This window comes from Diabrotica virgifera, chromosome 9 (assembly GCF_917563875.1).
Source record: "Diabrotica virgifera virgifera chromosome 9, PGI_DIABVI_V3a".
In the NCBI taxonomy this organism is placed as follows: Eukaryota; Metazoa; Arthropoda; class Insecta; order Coleoptera; family Chrysomelidae; genus Diabrotica; species Diabrotica virgifera.
Window position 1 is genome coordinate 76,547,177 of NC_065451.1, and position 21,412 is coordinate 76,568,588.

The 21,412-nt window shown below is 36.5% G+C and overlaps 1 protein-coding gene across 1 annotated transcript in view; it reads left to right on the plus strand.

The window, feature by feature from the left end:
• LOC114341320 (uncharacterized) overlaps window positions 1–21,412 on the plus strand; it is a 58,377-nt gene that overhangs the window by 5,699 nt on the left and 31,266 nt on the right. The window contains exons 2-3 of the mRNA XM_050662111.1: window positions 5,404–5,653; window positions 15,864–16,093. Of these exons, the coding sequence (XP_050518068.1) occupies window positions 5,404–5,653; window positions 15,864–16,093 (480 nt within the window). The remainder of the gene's footprint in view (window positions 1–5,403; window positions 5,654–15,863; window positions 16,094–21,412) is intronic.

Below are 21,412 nucleotides of genomic sequence, written 5' to 3' on the forward strand. Positions count from 1 at the left end.
AAAGTGTAAGGAGGTTAGACATCAATATTGATATTAATTTGATAGTTGTGAGGAATAGAGTTTTTTTGGTAGTGTTACGAATGTTGATTTTAGCCATCTTAGGTATCTTACGTACTACGCTCTGCTACCAAGGCTTACAACTAAAGCAGTGGCGACTAGTGACTTTTTCTAAAGTGTTACCAAAACCACATGTAAAAAATCTTAATAAAAAAAATTATCTTGAACCTCCCAAATATAAGTTTTTGTTTACTTTATTGGCAAAAATGTTAATAACAGAATCGTTTAAAGAGGGTTTTGTCATTAATCCATTTAAAAAGGGATTCTCAATGGAAATTAAAGAAAATGACGACATTCGATCTTGCAATGGGGTATTTATTTGGCATGTTTTAAACCACCTCATTGTTGAAAAACTTCTTTCAACGGATACACTTGTAGCCGGGATTATTAAAAATAGGTTTGCCAATTTAAAAGCTTCCTGAAATGGATTATTAAGTCCTGAAGACTTTAATATTGATACAATTCTTGTACATTTTTTAAATATAATCTGGAATATTAATTCTGTTTTTAACTTTACTGTGTCAAATTTTTGTCCATATAACTTTACAAATAATTGATGAGAGGCCCTATTTGGGAACTTTTTGTATAATTTTTAAAATTGTCAAAATCATAAATAGTGCCAAACACTCTAGTTGCTTTAAATTATAAAACCTATTTTTAAGTTGAATAATCATAGTGTCATATGGTCGCCAAAAAGAAAGCGAAAGTAGCAGTAGCAAAAGCTAAAGCAGAAGCTTATTCAAACCTATACGATCAACTTGATACCAGGGAAGGCGAAACGAAGATATATAAAATAGCCAAACAGAGAGCAAAGAAAGCAAAAGATTTTAATCAGATTAGATGTATCCGAGATGAAAATAATAAAATACTAGTTCACGAAAGGGATGTCAAAAAGAGATGGAGAAAGTACTTTGACAGCTTATTAAATGAAGAATTTGACAGACAGCCTGTAGAGTCAACGGAGACAGTAGCAGCAATGGTCACCAAAATAACCAACGAGGAAGTGGCTCAAGCGCTTCAAAAAATAAAGAAAGGAAAAGCGGTAGGACCAGATGATATTCCTGGGGAAGTATGGAGAGCATTGGGAGAGACAGGAACAAGGTGGCTAGCAGGTCTATTTAATAGAATTATGGAAGTTGGACAAATGCCAGACGAATGGAGAAGCAGTATACTGGTACCTGTTTACAAAAACAAGAGAGATATACAACAATGTACAAACTACAGGGCTATAAAACTGCTTAGCCACACCATGAAAATATGGGAAAGAGTAATTGATAGACGGATACGTGAAGAAACCGAAATATCCGAGAATCAATTTGGCTTTATGCAGGGTAGATCAACAACAGATGCAATTTTCATTATAAGGCAGTTGATGGAAAAATACAGGAGTAAAGAAACAAACGCTCATATGGTATTCATTGATCTTGAGAAAGCATATGATAGAGTTCCTCGAGAGATTCTGTGGTGGGCACTCAATAAGAAAGGAGTCCCTGGTGAATATGTAAAGATTGTGAGGGATATGTATGAGGGAGTAACGACTAGTGTTAGGACAGGTGTGGGAGAGACTGATAAATTTCATGTGAAAGTAGGATTGCATCAAGGTTCTGTGCTTAGTCCGTATTTATTCTCATTAGTTTTGGACCAGATAACAGCGAAAATACAGGGTAACATTCCATGGTGCTTAATGTATGCTGATGATGTCGTGTTAGTAGGAAATAGTGAAAGAGACTTAGAACAAAAACTGGAACAGTGGAGACAAGCTCTGGAGGAAAAAGGTTTAAAACTTAGTAGGACAAAAACATAGTATTTGAAATGTTCATTTAAAGATGGAGCTACTACAAATAAAATGGTATCTTTGGATGGTGAAATGATTGTAAAAAGCAATAGTTTTAAGTACCTAGGATCGGTATTACAGAGTAATGGAGAAATAGATGGAGATGCATGCAGTAGAATTAGGGCTGGATGGATGAAGTGGAAAGAAGCGAGTGGTGTGTTGTGTGACAGAAAAATTCCAATGAAGCTGAAGGGAAAATTCTATAAAACAGCCATAAGACCAGCTATGATGTACGGAACTGAATGTTGGGCAGTGAAAAAGAAAGAGGAACAGCGAATGCATGTGGCGGAAATGAGAATGCTTAGATGGATGAGTGGAGTGACAAAGAAGGATAAAATTAGAAATGAGTATATTAGGGGAAGTCTAGGTGTGGCACCAATTGATGCCAAAATTAGAGAGCATAGGTTAAGATGGTTTGGTCATGTTCAACGTCGAGACGTTAACCACCCAATACGAAGAATAGCTGAAGTGCAGATTCCTGGAAGGAGTAGGAGAGGAAGACCAAAGAAGAGCTGGGGGGAGACGATAAGGCAGGACATGTTGGTAAAGGGGATTAACATTGATATGGCCCAAGATAGAATTGTGTGGAGAAATGCAATTAGGGAAGCCGACCCCGCATAGGGATAAGGCAAAGAGAATGATGATGATGAATCATAGTGTCAAAAATTCCAAAAAAAGACGACACTCATCCATGTTTAATTGCACGCACACTGTTAGGTACGGTTACTCGAGTAGTTACCAATACAAAAAGTGGTAACTAAGCACTAAATCATAGCACCATATCGCGCCCACGTCTTCACCTTTCAAAATTTTCAGACAGGAGCCGTCTCAGAGCGATAGCCGATGGACCATTATGCGTATGTATTCACATTTGAAAGTGGTAACAACTTCAACGTAGTAACCTCGACCTGCAGTCGAGTCGCATAAACTCGCCAATATTTTCGTGCGTCTAGTTGGCTTTTTACTGAATTTCTATTAACACTCATATTTCTATTAAAAAAAATGGAATTATTTCACAGTAGTCAGATTAATATATTTATTTGCAAGTGTTTTAACTGTTACCAACGGTAACAGTGGTTGCATGGACGCTTTGCTAGTGACCTAAAGGTTGATAGGCTTAGGACTAAGTAAGTAAGTAAGGTATCTTACGTGTGTCATATTATATCTATCTTATTGAATAGTGTTGTTATTAAGGCTAGGCTTTTATTTTCTGTCTGCAATTAATTCAACTAGTTCGTCATTGGTTCTGGTCCGTTTTGTTCTATGGATGTGAAACTTGGACAACAAAAGTGCAGAATCTCAACAAATTAGAAGCGTTCGAGTTGTGGTGTTACCGTCGTATGCTCAGAATCCCATGGAAAGCACATATATCCAACGATTGTGTGTTGGAGACCATGCACAAAGAGCGAGAATTGATCAACGTCATAAAAATGAGAAAGGTTCATTACTTCGGTCATATAATGAGAGAACCTAAATATTGCTTACTTCGGTTGAACATTCAGAGCAAAATCGAATGAAAACGCTGGGCTGGAAGAAAACAATTGTCCTGGCTGCATAACATTAGACAATGGACAGGGCGAACGGTCAAGGAATTGTTTCATATAGCTGCCAACCAAGAAGCATTGCATCAGCTTGTTAATACGGCAATAGCCAACGCTTGAAAACAAGGACGGAACACGAAGAAGAGAGTTCGTCATTGATATTTCTGGAGTTATTTCATTTATTCGATCATGTGTGGCTGGAGTCTGGAAGCTGTGGAGACTAAAATTATTCAAGAACAAGCAGGATTCAGACCCGGTAAGTGCTGCTGCAGTCAAATTCTTAATCTCGCCCAACATATAGAAGATGGTTTTGAACGGAAAGAAATAACAGGAGTAGCGTTCATAGACCTAACTGCCGCCAATGATACAGTTAACCATTAACGGCTACTCGCAAAACTCTACGAAATTACAAAGGATTTTGACTAACAAGGTTAGTGAAATGTCTCCTCCAGAATAGATGCTTCTACGTAACGCTCCAGTCCAAGAACAGTCGGTGGAAGGACCAAAAAATAGGCTCCCACAGGGAAGTATCCTCGCACCGATTCTATACAACATATACAATACACAAACGACTAACACATACACCAACAAACAAGGCAATTTATTTACGCTGATGATACAGGTTTGGTAGCTCAGGGAAGAACCTTCAATGAAGTCGAAGTGAAACTGACAAATGCCCTGGGAGACTTAGCTCTATACTACAATGAAAACCATCTGAAACTCAATCCCACAAAAACCCAGGTATATGCTTTCCAACTTAGAAACAACATGCCCGAAGGCCGCTGGAGGTGGAATGGCGTGGTCAGATGCTGAAACCCAACGAGACGCCAAAATACCTCGGCGTACGTCTGGATAGAACTCTGTCTTACCGATACCACTGTCAAGATGTCAAGAAGAAAGTAAGTGCCAGAAATAATATCATCCGCAAGCTAACTAATACAAAATGAGGAGCAGAACCACACACTCTCCGCACTTCTGCCTTATCATTATGTTTTTCGGCCGCGGAGTTTGGAGTACCAGTATGGGCAAACTCTGCTCACGGAAATATTGTTGACCTGGCTCTAAATAAAACGGTTCGTATAATATCGGGTTGCCTGAAACCGACACCCATCGAAGAGGTATACCACATAGCTGGGACTGCTCCACCATATATCAGGAGGAAAGTCACGTCAGAGGTAGAACGAAAAAAGCAGGAAACGGACCGAAGACACCCCTTATATTACCACCAAACTCAGCCAAGTAGATTAAGATCTCGGAAAAGCTTTTTGAAAACATCAAGATCCATCCCCGAAGCTTCAGAGACGCGCCGAATACACTTGTGGCAAGCGTCAGCTACCGCAAGACATTTTCCTCCCTCAGAGGAAATGGCTGCTGTGCACAATTTACCGTATCTGACTTGAAAAGCGCTAAATAGACTAAGAACCTGCGTTTCACGTTGTGCTAGTAACCTGAAAAAATGGGGATAGCAGGAGGACGATATCTACGACTGCGGCGCGGTTCAGACCAGCCGGCATCTACTGTCATGCACAGAAGAAGATTTAATCTTAGCAAATGACAGGGCCACCTATGTGGCCAACCATTGGAAATATAGAATTTAAAGTTGTTGGTGCTCCGGACACGGAAAGTAAGTAAGTATGTGTGACTGGTGAAGAACAAGGCCTGTCGTCATCAAAAAGTCTCTGAATGTATTCTTTCAATCTCTCCAATTTGTCTACTGAACCTGTAATTATTCTGAGTCACTTTCTGTTTCTACCTGTCATTTCTCTCACTTTTTATGGACATTAAATTTTCTAAAGTTGTTTAATTTCTAGGCAGTTTGATCACATCCAGTTATCTTTAGCTTCTCTATAGTTCTTTTAATGATTTTATTGATTCGAGTGTATTCCATTGGATTTTTTTATGTTTTTTTCTTACGTACATGAGATGGCATGATCTCATATGAAATATTTCAAATAAAATTACGTTTTTCAGAACATACAATGAAATATCGAACAAAATCCACAGAGCTGCCGTTATTATCCAAAGCTTCTTCAAAGGTATAGTAGTTAGAGCCCAGATAAGGAGAATGAACGCAGCTGCTACTGTGATCCAACGATATTGTAGAGGTTGGCTTCTAAGATATCATCTACCGGACATTATGGCAAAAGTATATGAGAGAATGTGCATTAAGCAGTATAATACTGCTGCTATTAAGATACAGGCCAGATGGAGAGGATACTTAGTAAGTTCACGTATTAGTTGATTTATAATTACCTGTTTATCTTTGGTGAACTTCTTTAGATGATCTCCCTATTACTGATAGTTGATTATCACTACAGCATATTCATCTATGTCTTGTATAACTTAATCGCTAATGTGTATTGGACCATGCTGGTACAATATCTCCCACTGTGCCTTTTAGTATCGCGACGCGTTACGGAGTATTCGCGGTATGCAAGTACTTGGAGGGGACACGAGAAACGATCGTGCGCAAATATTGTCTTAGTTGTTTTACTAACCTAACCTAACTTTTAAATTCGTAATTATAACCTATTTTTAAGAAAAATTATTTTAAAGATGATGTTTAAAAGATATCTTAAATTTGGTATTTTAAAGATATCTTAATTTTGGCGATTGTGACGATAATATAATTTTATCGTCTAGAGTACGCCAATGAATTAAGTTAAACACATTTTTGTACTGTTTCGAACGATATAAAAATCGGACCGAAAAGCCTAGTTGATTATTATTCTTGGAGCGTTGATCGAAGAATAATAGACAACAGTGAGGTACAAGAGGTGAGTTTATGTAGGTAGTATTTCCCGACCAATTTCCGCTGTCGTTTTGGCGAGCTGAGCATATCCGACAGTTTTCTTCTTACCTATCCTTTTACCTATCCTTATATGAGCGATGATCGTATATCCTTTATATGTCTTTTCAATCCGGCGAGGTGAGCGGAATCTCCTTTCTCCCCTTTCCTTATACATTCATGTCGTATTAAAAAAAGCAATTCGTATTTCGCGCGATCGTCAAAATAATTCATTCATGTACAAAAATACCGTCACATCGGCCCGAACAGTAAGCTCGATGCGTAGAAATTATAAATATATTTTATTAACGAACTTAATGAGTAATTAAGGCTAATTATCTTATCTTCTGTTTATTTTGATTCCAAATAAAAATGTTTTAAAAAGCAAACTCTTTTTCTTCGACTGATAGTTACCTGGAGCAACAACAACGCAACGACCTCGTTACATTGGCGCCCGAGCATATATTTTAAAAGGGTTTAAGACATTTAAACGGATTGTACGAATTTATATTAAAATATGGCGGAATCAGACGGCACGGTGGGTTTAGAAATAGCGGATGAGACGGTAGGCTGGGTTTTTAAATTAAAGAAATAATAGTTAATCAACGTTTTGGCAGAATTTAACTTAGATACAACAGGTAAATTAGACGATCTTCGATCAAGAATGGTCTTACACTTACGCTCAAAAAGACCGGCACAGTTACCAATATCGAAACTGAGGATCCTAAAACAGACAACACACAAACGGAAAATGAAATAATGGACACAGTTAGAAAATGGGGCTTACATTTTGACGGATCCAAAGACCCCACAGAATTTTCGGAGAGGCTATACGAACTTAAAAGCTGTTACCGGATTCGAGACGATGCTTTATTGAAAGCACTACCAGAAGAATTTAAGGGAAAAGCGATACTATGGTTCCGAAACAACGTCGACTCCTGGGAAAACTGGAACAATTTCACGAAGGGCGTTACGAAGAGCAAACTGGTTAGACGATTTGGAAGACCAAATCAGAACGAGAACGCCGAAAACAAACGAACGGTTTAAAGATTTTCTATTAGAGCTTCAAACGCTAATCAGGCAAAATGGACAAAACACAACAATTAAAAAGAATTTACAAAAACATGCACCCAAATTACAAATTATACATCAAGGACAAAGATGTCACGTCCATCAAAGACCTTATACGCCAGACTGAAGAATACGAAACGATTCAAAGTAACATAAGAAAAATAAAGGTAGACAACACTTCACAAAGAAGAAGCTCCCGTTTTAATAGAATGTCCCAGGAAATATCAACAAACAAACTATTCAACTTCGATAGACGAACATGCTGCTGGAATTGTGGAAGAAAGGGCCGCAATCGTGATATAGTCTGTTCGCTAAACTCAGACGCAACTTTCTAGATATTTTAGTCGGTAATTTTGCCAATTTTAGTAAAATTGGCAAAAAGTAATTACTAAATAGTTAATAATCACCAAATAGTTAGTAATTTTGTCAATTTTTGCAAAATTGCCAAAAAACAAAAAAATTATCGACTAAAATATCTAGCCAGTTGCGTCTGAGTTTAGCGAACCGACTATACATGCTATTCAACGCCGATACTTTTCTGCAGTAGATGCGGAACATTGAATATCTCACACAATGATTGCAGTTGCCCAAATCCGGGAAACGACACAAGGGTCGCGACACCCAGAGGCACCTCGAACCCAAACCAGAATTAAGGTCCTCTGTTACATCTTGCCGTAATCAAACAACCAATTTCGACAACAGACTGCATTGTTCACTGCCGTTCACAAACGGAGAAACGTTTCAAGCACTGTTAGATACTGGATCACAGAAATCTTTCATCGGGGAAACAGCTCGAAAGACACTGTTAGAAGATAACATAACCGAAGAAGAGAAAAGAACAGATATTAGGCTTGCAGATGGTAGCACTCAAGAAATAAGGCACAGCTATCATACTATATGCCTAATCAATGATGAATGGCGTCAAATTAAGTTTTATTACATGCCAAATCTCTCCTCACAAGCGATACTAGACATCGATGACATACGGAAATGTGGATTCTGCATGGATTTTTCGAAAAACTTCAACGACAGTAAAGACATTACAGACGTCAACACCGAATTTGCAACACAAGTCGATGAATTGGTTCCCGCAATACAGGAACGAGATACTAATGACTTCACAGAAAGTAGTTACAACGACGGCGTCGCAAAAAGCCAATTCAACATTAAACCCACTTTAACGCAAGAACAACAAAACAAATTGGAACATTTCTTACAAACAAAAGTGACCAGATTTGGTAAGATCGCAGGAGTACCCTCATTAATCAAACACACGATTAAACTGACACACAACACTCCAATAAAACAAAGATACAGACCGAGAAACCCCGCCCTGCAACAGATCATAAACGACGAGATAGACACCATGTTGAAAGAAGGAGTAATAGAAGAGTCTAACAGGAGTCCTACAGCTCACCAATTGTCTTAGTAAAGAAGAAAAATGGACGCATCAACGAAATTTCCGAAAAAGACGCCTATCCACTTCCGTACATCAATCACATATTGGACAAATTAAAAGCAACAACAACGCAACGACCTCGTTACACGTTTTAAAGATATCTTTTAAAAGTCTCAAGGCATTAAGACCATCATCATCATAGTCATTAACATCTTAGTAGATGTGTTGTGGTTCATAATTGGGCTTCAGCAGCTCGGACAGTTTGATTGATAATATTTCTCCACTGGTCGCGGTCATCAGTTACATGTATTGCCTCAGTATACTGTTTGTTGAGAAGCTTTTTAGTAATGTCCGCCCATCGCTGTGGAGATCTTCCGCGTTGGCGTTGAGTCTGAGGCCTTCCTTGGACCACCAACCGCTCCATTTTGTGATCACTCCGATGGATATGACCAAAGAACTTTAAAATTCTAGAGTAAACGGTACTGGAGAGACGCTGATCCGGTTTAATTTCATCCAGAACCGAGACATTTGTACGGCGAGCCGTCCATGGAATTCGAAGCAGGCGTCTCCATGTCCACATTTCAAAGGCGTCTATACGTCGTCTATCTGATTCTTTGACTGTCCATGTCTCGCATGCATAGTAAAATATGGAAAAGACCAGAGTTGAAACGAGTCTCTTTTTGTTTGTCATAGTAATGTGACGATCACGCCAGACCCCGTTTAGTGCACTCATTGCTGCTCTTGCTAGTTGAATGCGTCTTCTAATTTCGGGTTCACAACTGCCTGTGTTGTTAACTAGAGCTCCAAGATATATCATAGATGAGACTACCTCGCATCCCGCAATAGTTTGGGTTTCAGGAAACTGTTGTTGGCGATCAATAACCATGATTTTGGTTTTGTTGTAGTTAACCATGAGTCCAAATTTAGCACTTTCTTCCTCGAGTTTTTTTAATAATTCAATAATTTCTTCTGGAGTAGAGGCTAGAAGTGTAGTGTCGTCTGCGAAACGCACGTTAGATATCTTAACACCACCTAGGTTTACTCCTCCCTCCCAACCATCCAAGACTCTGCGCATTATGAACTCCGAATAGATGTTAAATAATAAGGGAGATAAAACGCATCCTTGGCGTACTCCCTTCTCCAAAGTGCATTTGTCAGACAGGTATCCGTCCATTCGAATATATGCCAGGTTATCTTGGTACAGTTTGCTAATAAGGTGAGTCAAGTGTTTAGGTACACCCATTGTCGTCAATATGTTCCATAGTTTGTCCCATCTAACATTATCAAAGGCCTTTGTATAATCGACGAAACATATAAATATCGGGATCTGGTATTCTCTGGCTTTTTCTGTGATGTTTCTTACATTAAGGATTTGTTCTCTAGTACCTCTGCCCTTTACAAATCCAGCCTGCTCAGGTGCTATTTGCCAACTTATGAAGTTTTCTAGACGCCGTTGCAGTATGTAGAGGATCACCTTACTGGCGTGTGATATTAGAGCTAATAGCCTGTAGTTGTTACAATTATTTGTTGAACCTTTCTTATGAAGAGGTATGATTATGGTCTTTCTCCAATCCTCAGGCCAAACGCCTGTGTGCCATATTTCATTACACAATCGATGTAATATTTTCACTCCACATTCCGGAAGATGCTTCAAGACGTCTGCAGTAATGAGATCATATCCTGCTGCTTTGTTTAACTTAAGTCTTTTTAAAGCGAATTCCACTTCGGAAAAAAGTATGTCAGGTTCAGATTCAAAACTAGTGTGGTGTGTCTCTGTTGAAGGAGAATGGAAAGTGGAGGTCTGGCAGTCAGGTTCAAACGGGGTGTCCGCCGGCATCTGGTCCGTATTGGCGTATAAAGACTTACAATACGCCCTCCAAACATCAATAACCTTGTCCAAATCCGTCTGTACATTACCTTCATCATCTTTGATAGACCAAGATTTCTGTTTGAATTTACGTGTGAGTAGTCTGACTTTATCAAAGAGTTCTTTGGTGTTATTTGTGTCGGCATGTAGTTGAATTTCTCTGCAGATTTTCTTTATATGCTTGTTTTTGTCTCGTCTACAAGCAGCCTGAATAGCTCTAGATAGCTGTCGGTACTGGGAATTCCTGAAAGGGTTCTCGATTCCAGCAATTTTAAGTTTTCTACGTTCTTCAACGAGGTCAAAAGTATCTGCAGACATCCACACTTTTTTTGGTCCGATTGAGACGGCATTAGACTGTGCTTCGCAGTCAGCCAAGGTCTGTATCAAGGTATTTTTAAAAGATAACCAAATCTTTTCGGAATCATGAGTGGCGATAGTTGGTAAAATATTTTCGAATCTTTCATTACATTGGCTTTTAAATTGTTGTGTATCTTTTATTTTTGATATCCTCTTGTTTCGGATCCTAGCACATGCCTTGAATTTTTGCTTTAGCGTTGCAAAAAGAAGTTGGTGGTCAGAGCCGCAGTCAGCGCTAGGTCGTGTTTTACATTGGCTAATAGATGTTTTCCAGCGATGTTTAATCATTATGTAATCGATTTGATTTCGGTGTCGTCCGCCAGGTGAGATCCAAGTGTACAATCTTCTGGGGTGGTGCTTATACATACAGTTCATTATTGTCAAGTCATTGTCAACGCAGAACTGGATAAGGCGGTCTCCCCTTGAATTACGTTCACCTATTCCATATCTACCCACAATATTTCGTATATGTTCGTCATCCATAGTAACACCGATTTTTGAGTTTAAATCACCCATGATGATAGCGATTTCTTTATTTGGGATATTTTGCAGATATGATTCCAGTTCGTTGAAAAAAGATTCAGTTGTATCATCATCAGCAGTTGAGGTAGGCGCATATACCTGAATCAAATGGACGATAGAGGGAGATCCATTTAGTTTTAAGGAAATTATACGATCACTGATAGCTTGATATCCCAGTATATAAGGAGAAAGAGATTTTGAAACCCAAAAGCCAACACCATTGATACTTTTGTTAGTGTTGCCGGAAAAGCACATGAAATGTCCCAAATTAGTTATGTAGTGCCCCTCGTTACGGAAGTGAAGTTCAGAGAGCCCGGCCACAGAGATATTGGTTCGTTCCAGTTCCTTTTCCAGAATAGCTTGTTTGCCCGGTTGTAAAAGGCCACGGACATTCCATGTAGCTATGTTGTATGGTTTGCGGTTATTAAGTTTTTGTTTTTTACCAGTAGCACATTTCGCATGTAAAGCCTGATGAGTCACGTCTACATGCCCGGTAACTGATTTCACACATTCCTCCCCGGACGAGAAGATGCGCCGGGTGCCATCCGGATCGCGAAGCTCATCATCCGAGGCCTCGCAGCTATTGCTCATATCATGAACTTTCGTGGGTGAAATAAAGGGGTGGTTTCCCGTTGCCTTCCCCTTTGGTTGGGAGTGCTAATAAGGAAATTTGTTTAAACAGGGTTAGTAGGAAAGGACAATGGTATCTACTGTTTGGACTTAGTAGATATACCAAGACTCGCGTTTGCAGGGTCGCATACCTGAAGTAGGACTATCACCTATTGGGTTTATAGACGAGTCTCTACCCGCTACCCTGAGGAAATTAGGAGTGTGTGAATGGGGAGAGGCGCAAGTTACGCAGTTTGTGTGTAGGGTGCGCGACATGTATATGCCACACGCCCCCCGCGCAAAAAGGACCTCTTCCACTCAAACACGGTCAAGAGGACTCATCCGACACTCGGGGTGTGGCTGAGATAGGTTCTTGGTAAATAAATGGGTATGGGACGAGATGGAATGTTGGGTAAGGACAGCGGTCAGCTGCTCCTGCGTTCGCCTCTTACGACCAGTAGGAGATACTGTGGGTGTATTCTTTTTAGCGGCCCGCATCCCACACGGGTCATTAAGACCATATTTGGTTGTAAATAAGATATCTTAAAGATGACCTGTGCTGTCCAGAGGGCGCCACATATGTCTTTCAGCGGTTCTTTAATACGTTCAATTTTTTTATCACCCACTCTATATAATACATACATACATAATCGGTTGCCTCTTTTACCATTAGGTGTCGAGGATTCCTCCTTTATATAATACTCTCTGCAAATTTACACCACTTCTTCCTATCTGCTGCTAAAACTTTTGCTTCTTGCCACGATGTTCCTCTTTTCTTGAGTATTTCGTTTACACTAGTGTTCCAGCTTTTCCTTGGTCTGCCCCTCGTGCTTTTACCCACTGCTTTGGCCTCCCATGTCATTTTTACTTGTCTCTCACCACTCATTCTTATCATGTGTCCAGCCCATTTTAACTTCTTTTCTTCAACTTTTTCGTTGAGCGATTTTACCTGTAATTCATGTCTTATATCTTCGTTTCTTCTTTTGTCTAATCTTCTTGCTCCCACCACTTTTCTTAAGTATCTCATTTCTGTAGCTTGTAATCTTTTTCTTTGTCTGTCATTAAGTACCCAGTTTTCTGCCCCATATATTGTAATTGGCATATATACAGTTTTATATACTGTCATTTTGGTTTTCCTCGATATTTCTTTTTCGTTTAGGAAATTTTTATAGAGTGAATAATAAGTTCTCGTTGCCAATTTTATTCTGTTTCCAATTTTATCTTCTTGTGTTCCTTTGTTGTTTAACATTATTCCCAAATACAAGAGGTCTACTTGCTCGATTTTTTGCCCTTCGATTTCAATATTTACAGTTGTTTCTTTGTTGGCTATTGTCATTACTTTAGTTTTCTCCATATTTATTATTAAGTTGTAGTTTTTTAGTTCTTCAGCGCAGATTCTAATGTTATCTGCGAGAGCCTTTTCAGTTCTTGCAACTAATACACTGTCATCAGCAAATGCACAGGCTTCAATTTTTATTTGTTGCAAATTTCTATACCCTATAGCGCATTTTTTAGTTTTTTTCCAACACTTTTTAATAACTTCATCCATTACGGAAATAAACAACAGTGGGCTCAGCACTCCACCTTGTCTAACCCCGTCGTTATTAGAAAATTCGCCGGAGATTAAGTTACTTGTCCTGACCTGGTTTTTTGTGTTGGCATACAAACTCTTTATTACACTTACAAGTTCTTCATCCACTTCCTTGTTTATCAGGCTTTGCCATATTCCTTCTCTATTGACCATGTCAAACGCCTTTTTCATATCTAAAAACGCCAGGTACAGTGTATCGTTTTTTAACAGTGTCTTTTCAGTAATTTGCTGTAGTGTGAATATATGATCTTGTACGCTGTGTGATGGTCTAAATCCACTTTGTATATCCGCCAGTCGAGGCTCAACTATTTCTCGTAGTTTCTTTTCTAGGATAATTTCGTAGATTTTCAACGCTGAGCATAGAAGTGATATACCCCTATAATTACTGCACTCTTTCGTGTCTCCCTTTTTGTGTATATTCAGTATTATTGAAATGTTCCAATCCTCTGGGATTTTTTTGTTTGTCCACGCTAAATTTATTAGGTCATGTAATTTTTGTTTACCCTGTTCTCCAAGATATTTCAATAATTCAGCATCTATTCCGTCGATCCCTGCTGCTTTACCAACTTTTAGTTTTTCTAGTGCATCTTCAACTTCTTTCATCTTTATTTTAGTTTCATAAACGTCTTCTTGCCCTCTTTCAGGTGTTTCATCTGTTATCTGTGTGCGATTCTCTGCTGTTGTATTTTCATTGTTTAAAAGTTCCTTGAAATATTCTCTCCACCTTTCTATAATGGGCTCATCCTCAGTTATTATATTTCCGTTTCTATTTTTATCTGCTGTAATTTAATTTCCGTTTTACTTCTCATATTCTTTAATACTCTATAAAATAATTTTGTATTTTGGGTACTATTTTCTTCCATAGTTCTTCCAAATTCTTCCCAGGCGTTCTGCTTTTCTTGTTTTTATCCTTACTTTAACTTTGTTGCGCTGTTCCTTGTATTTATCGTATGCCTCTTGATTTCTTTTTTGTATGTACATTTTCCATAGCCTTTTCTTTTCTCTGACTTCTTTTTTAATATCGTTGTTCCACCAGCTTGTCTGCTTTTTATGATTATTTCTTCTGGTATACCCGCAAACTTGCCCTGCTGTTTCTAATAGTATTGCCTTAAATCTGATCCACTTTTCTTCCACATTTCTACTTTGTCTTTTAGCTCTATAGTATCTCGTGCAGTTTCAAATCCGGTGATAATAATGTTATTTCGACGTTCTTTCTTTTCCATAGTTTCAAGTTTATATTCTAGCACCCTGATTTTAGTTTTCATTACTTCATTTTCTCTCCTAATCTCTTTTACTTCTTCCAAACTCTGCTTCCATTCACTTGTCAAATCTTTGACAATTTTTATTAATTCTTTACGCTCAGTTCTCATTTCTTTCATTTCATTTGCTATCTCTCTCATTCCGTTTGTTACTTCTTTAACCATCTCGCTCATTTCATCCATTCCGTATTCCTCTGATACGCCTATGGAATGTGTAATATGTGTTGCCTATCTGCTAGCGCCAACGATCATCTACAATTCAACCTTGCGGATAGATAAATCGCTACCAACAGATAAGACGCCACGTTATTTTGATTTCAGCCTACCTCGAATATTATTAGTCCTATTGTGTCACTAACACTCTCAGCACTTTGTTGTAGTATATTATTTGCTCACAGTTCACTCTTACAATTTCTAATTCTCGATATTTCCGAAATTCGGATGAAATATCAGACCACTCAAAATTGCGTTGTTTATCAGCACAGTGGCGTACCTCTCTCCCCACTCTATATAATATTAAGATCAAAACTTTTATTCCCCTATTATTTTTACTTAAAAAAGGTACCTGCGAAACTCCTCTAAAAAAATTGTCTTACTTGGTTGTTATTTCTTTTTTTCTCTTATATCTCTGATTATTTGTTCCTGATATTCCTTCCTTTTTATTACTTTTATTCTCCCTTGGCCATTATGTTAAAAAAAAACTAATGATTTGATTGATGATTCTGAAAATAAGCCAGTTAAAGTGGAACTTACACTACTGCCTATTATCGATGCAGTTAAATAATTTGGCTGTAAAAGTTCGCTCGTTAATAATAAATCTGCGCGAGGAAGTTTCTAGTGCTGTCTCGGATCAATGTATACCTCTTTTTCTTTCTTTATCTCTCTCTCTCTCTCTTTCTTTTTTTTTCATAGTCTTTAGTTTTACTAATACTGTATAACAAAAAATATAATTCATTCAATTCCATTAGGTACGAAAGTATAAGATCTGTGTGAAAGAAATAATAGAAATGAGACACACGGCCGAAAAGGCTAACAAAGATATAAAAGAGCAGTTACAACGACCTTTTAGCGAAATTGGATTGGACGAATTTCAGTGTAATACAAAAGATGCTCAAAAGGTGTTTGAGATACTGTTCGACCGACATCATCTACTACGAACTCAACATATAGAAGGAGTACTATCCCAGACAGGCACACAGTAAGTCTTTCCATACTAGTAATTATTGTTTGGTGTATTTTTTCATGAATCTCGAAGTACGATTTTTATACCTACGTGTTTAAAATCTAAATATTTATTACAATGTATACAGGGCCGCGTTTAGGTCAAGTGACGCCCTAGGCAGTTCTCTTGTAGCCGCCCTTCAAGAATGTACCATTTTTGTGAAAAAAAAATTGCAAGCAGATTTTTTTATTTAAATAAGAATACATAAAAATTGTCATTCCAGTTCGATCACATCAGATTTCTTTCTTGATTTTTCTTTGGAAAAATCATCTATAATGTCGTCATAATAATTTATCGCCCTTGATACGTCACTTTCTATGGACAAAATCCACAAATTGTTAAAAAGTTCTTGCGTCATACGTGATCGGAAATTATTTTCATGACTATTTTCAATTCTTGACATTTTCAAAAATAACCTTTCAGCGGACACGTTGGTTGGCAACTGGGAGGCACAAATAAATGCGCAAAGCAATTTCAAAATTAGGGAAAATATCTTTCAATCCACTCTTCTTTAAATATTTAGATATATCAATTATTGGTGATTGGTGATTTTATTGTGGTATCCAAATGACCCTTTAAGTGAATGCATTCATGTATGAATGATGTAGGTATCTATTAGTGCAGTCAGTGAGGGTATTTGGCTCCGAATTCCATCCTACTGCATCAATTTACTTGATATTTTCACTGTAAGTAGGGAATAGCTTAAGAAACAAAGTCTACTCTATATCCTATGGCGCTTTTAACTTAGGGGTCGTTCTCACCCGACCTCGGGGGTGGAATTTTTTTTATCAAACTAACACCGGAAGTGACCAGAGAACCTAATTCTAAGCAAAAACTGTTTTATAATTTTTTTTGAAAACTCAATACTTTTTGAGTTATTCGTGGTTAAAAATTTGCCATTTTCATTGAAAAATGACACTTTTCGGAGACTCTTTTTTGGGAATACCATAAAAATTGTGCATCTAACGAAAAAACTATATAAAACATTTTTGTAGTATATGAAAAATCAGAGAGATTAATTTTTTCATAAATCTTCTAGTTTTAATAAAAAAAGGGATGGTAGGTGAAAAAGACTTTTTTTTGGTGCCTGCTCAAATCGGTGTATTCAACTTAAAATAACAGAGAAATGGTCGATTTTAGACCTTTAAAACGAGACCTTAAAAAAACGAGAAAAAAAGACCTTTAAAACGAGAACTGTTAAATATCGGTTACATTCAAACTAAGCGAGTTATGGTGCAAAAAAATTTATGACTAATGTATTTTAAGGAAAAATTAGTATAAAATAAGAAATGTATATGTATATAAGCTGTACACTCCCGTGGAAGTCATAGCTGTTTTTCACTTTAATGATCCGTTAAGACATGGGGGATCAGCCCACTTTTAAATAAGAAATAAAAATAAGAAATAGTATATATAAATATAGAAAAAAAAGTATATATAACCCCCCTCATCCACCAGAATTTAAATGCATCGTTTTCCTTCTACAATACCTTCTACTATAGTATTATTCCTATATTCAAAAAGTTGGCGGGTTTAAAATGAATGGATTTTGAAAAGAATAAGATCAAATTATAGAGCACATTTTTAAATTTCCTTAAAAATCTTCTTTTTCTCCATGTAATTCGAAAGTGATAAGAGATACGTAAAAAAATACCTTACAAACATGTAGGTTTTCTTTTAGATAACAATTTTATTTTTCTTTCATTACTGTATCTCATTATCATTTTCGAGTTACATGGAGAAAAAGGAAGATTTTTAAAAAAATTTAAAAATGCTTTCTAAAAATTGGATCTTATTTTTTTCAAAAGCCATACATTTTAAACCCGTCCAACTTGTTGAATATAGAAATAACACTATAGTAAAAGGTATTGTAGAAGCAAAACGATGCATTTAAAGCTGGTGGATGAGGGGTTAAAACATACATACTTCGCATTTTATATTAAAATAAATTAGTCATCCTTTTTTGTTACACCATATCTCGCTTAGTTTGAATGTAATCAAAATTTAACATTGCTGTCGTTTTAAATGTCTTTTCAGGCAGTAGTTACAAAAGATATTGATAGCATTATACCCTTAAAATCGACCATTTCTCAGTTATTAAGTTGAACACACCGATTTGAGCATGCACAAAAAGATGTCTTTTCACCTACTATATCTCTTTTTATGTTATCACTAGAAGACTTATGAAGGAACGAATCTCTTTGATCTTTCATAAGCTATAAAAATGTTTTATATAGTTTTTTTCGTTAGATGCATAATTTTTAAGGTATTCGCAAAAAACCGTCCGAAAAGGCGACATTTTTCAATGAAAATGTTTCAATGAAAAAAAAGTACGATGTACTTAAATGTTATTCGATTTCAATTTTTATATACAAATATTTTTGTGCAGTATTTTTGCCGCCCTCTCATAATTTGCCGCCCTAGGCAACTGCCTATATTGCCTAATGGATAAAGCAGCCCTGAATGTATACAGAGAGGGGCTAAATTATGGAATAAATTCATTTTCTCTAAAACGGACGACTTTGAAGATAAATCCCGAAACAGGCCGATTTTTATTTTTAAATTAGAATTTTTGGGCCTATATATCATACTAGTGACGTTATTCACCTAGGCGTGACGACATAATGGATGATTTTTTTAAATAGGAATAGGGATAGGGTAATAGCTTTTTTGAAAGGCTGTTCAACTTTCTACTCAGTAATATAAACATTATCATCATTATTTATGCAGGGCGTCCAAAAAATAATTTTTGAGTTAAATTAATTGACTAAAAAAGAAGAATGTATGTAATTTATTTAACTCAAAATACATTTTACTGCTGTCAGAAAATAAAAAAAAATGTTTAATTTGGCAAATATACTTATATTTCTTTTCGCATAAATTAAACGTTTAAACAGCCAAAAGGTATGTGGGAGGCTGTTTGGCATTTAGTTTAAGCGAAGAGCAATGTTTATTTGTGAAATAAATTTTTTCTATTTTCTGACAGCAGTAAAATGTATTTTGAATTAAATAAATTAGAAACATTGTTCTTGTTGCGTCAATTAATATGATTCAGAAATTATTTTTTTGGCCACTCTATATAAATAATAATGTTTATGTTTATATTACTAAATATATTATTAAATAACATTTCAAATGAGGTACCACAAAACTCCTATCCCCATTCAAAAGAATCACCATCATTTTGCATCTCACTATATTTATACATTATTCTACCAATAGTCTGGACAAATTATCGAAAAAAAGGCAACTTTTGGGCAAAGTAGTTATTTAACCAGCAAAAATTTTATTGCTGGAATCGAATTTTAAGATTGCATATATTAGTAATATAGGTATGCAACGTTCACATAAAGTGTGCTATTTTGTTTATAAACAAATTAGCACTCAGAAATCTTCTTTTATCTTCAATTATTGCTCTGTCAGTCCAAAAATGTTAACTTTTAACCAAAAAGACACAAATAAAAATTCACCGTAATTTAATTCTGCACCGATATATTTTTTCCGATTTCTTTCGACGAAAATTTTCCTCGAAAGATCCGGGTTTTCCCAACAAAATGTTTTATTTTTAACTAACATTTTTACGACAGTCAATGAGAGGAAATACAGGAAATTACCTCCGAACTCTATCCTACTGCATGGATTTTAATGAATGTTTGGCAATAGCCTCTACTAATCTCCTAATTCAAAGTCTACACTATGTCGATGTGCGCTTTTATCTTGGGGGTGTTTCCCACCCCTTCTCGGGTCTGGAAAATTTTTTGGTCAAAATAACCACGGAAGTGACTATAGAACCTAATTCTAAGCAAAAATTGTTCTATATTTTTTTTTGAAAGCTTAATACTTTTTGAGTTATTAGTAGTTCAAAATTTGCCATTTTTATTGAAAAATGTCACCTTTCTTGACGGTTTTTGCGAATACCTTAAAAATTATGCATCTAACGAAAAAAACTATATAAAACATTTTTATAGCTTATGAAAAATCAAACAGATTCGTTGTTTATTAAATCTTCTAGTTATAATACAAAAAGAGACAATATGGTAGTTGAAAAGAGATTTTTTTAATGCCAACTTTTTGAACATAGAAGTAACACTATAATAAAAGGTAGTGTAGAAGGAAAACGATGCATTTAAATTCCTGTTGATGGGGAGTTAAATATACTTCTCATTTTCCCTAATTATTTCCCTAAAATACATTAGTCATTAATTTGTTTGCAACATATCTCGGTTAGTTTGAATGTAATCAACATTTGACAGTGCTCATTTTAAAGCTCTTTTCAACCAACATAAAAGGTATTTGTAGCATTATACCCCTAAAATCGACCATTTGTCTGTTATTTTAAGTTAAACCTGATTTGAGCATGCAAAAAATTTCTTTGCACCTATATCTCTTTTTGTATTATAACTAGAAGATTTATGAAGAAACAAGTATGTTTGATTTTTCATAAGCTATAAAAATGTTTAATATAGTTTTTTTCTCTAGATGCGTAATTTTTAAGGTATTCGCAAAAACCGTCCGGAAAAGTGACATTTTTCAATGAAAATGGCAAATTTTCAACCATGAATATCTCAAAAAGTATTGAGTTTTCAAAAAAATATATAAAACAGTTTTTGCTTAGAATTAGGTTCACTAGCCACTTCCGTGGTTATTTTGACCAAAAAATTTTCCGCCCCCGAGAAGAGGTGGGAACCACCCCCAAGATACAAACGCACAACGGCAGAGGGTAGACTTTGAATTAGGAGATAAGTAGAGGCTATTCCCAAAATTTTATTAAAATCCATGCAGTAGGATGGAATTCGGAGTCAAATACCCTCACTGACTGCACTATTTAGCGAAGTAATTATTTATCAATAATTAAATAGCTTGGTGACATAAAAGTTTTTTTGTGGTAGGTAGATTATATTTCAGGCAAGACTCCGGCAAGAATCTAACAAATTGTTTAGCAGAACGTCAGTTATATGATTACAATAATTGCTTCCAAGGCTAACACGACCAAAGATTTTTTTTATTTAAATCTCTCATCCAGTTTTTATTTAGCTTTCTTACGTCGTCTGTCCATCTTGTAGGCGGTCAACCGACGCTTCTCTTGGCCTCCATTCCAATAACCTTTTTGTCCATCGCCCATCTGTCATTTTGGCTATGTGTCCTGCCCATCTCCACTTCAACCTGGCTATCCTTTTGATGACGTCAGTCATCTTTGTTCTTCTCCTGATTTTTTCGTTTTTGATTTTGTCTCGCAGAGTTATTCCTAACATTGACCGCTCCATTCTTCTCTGCGTTACTCTTAGTTTGGTAGCC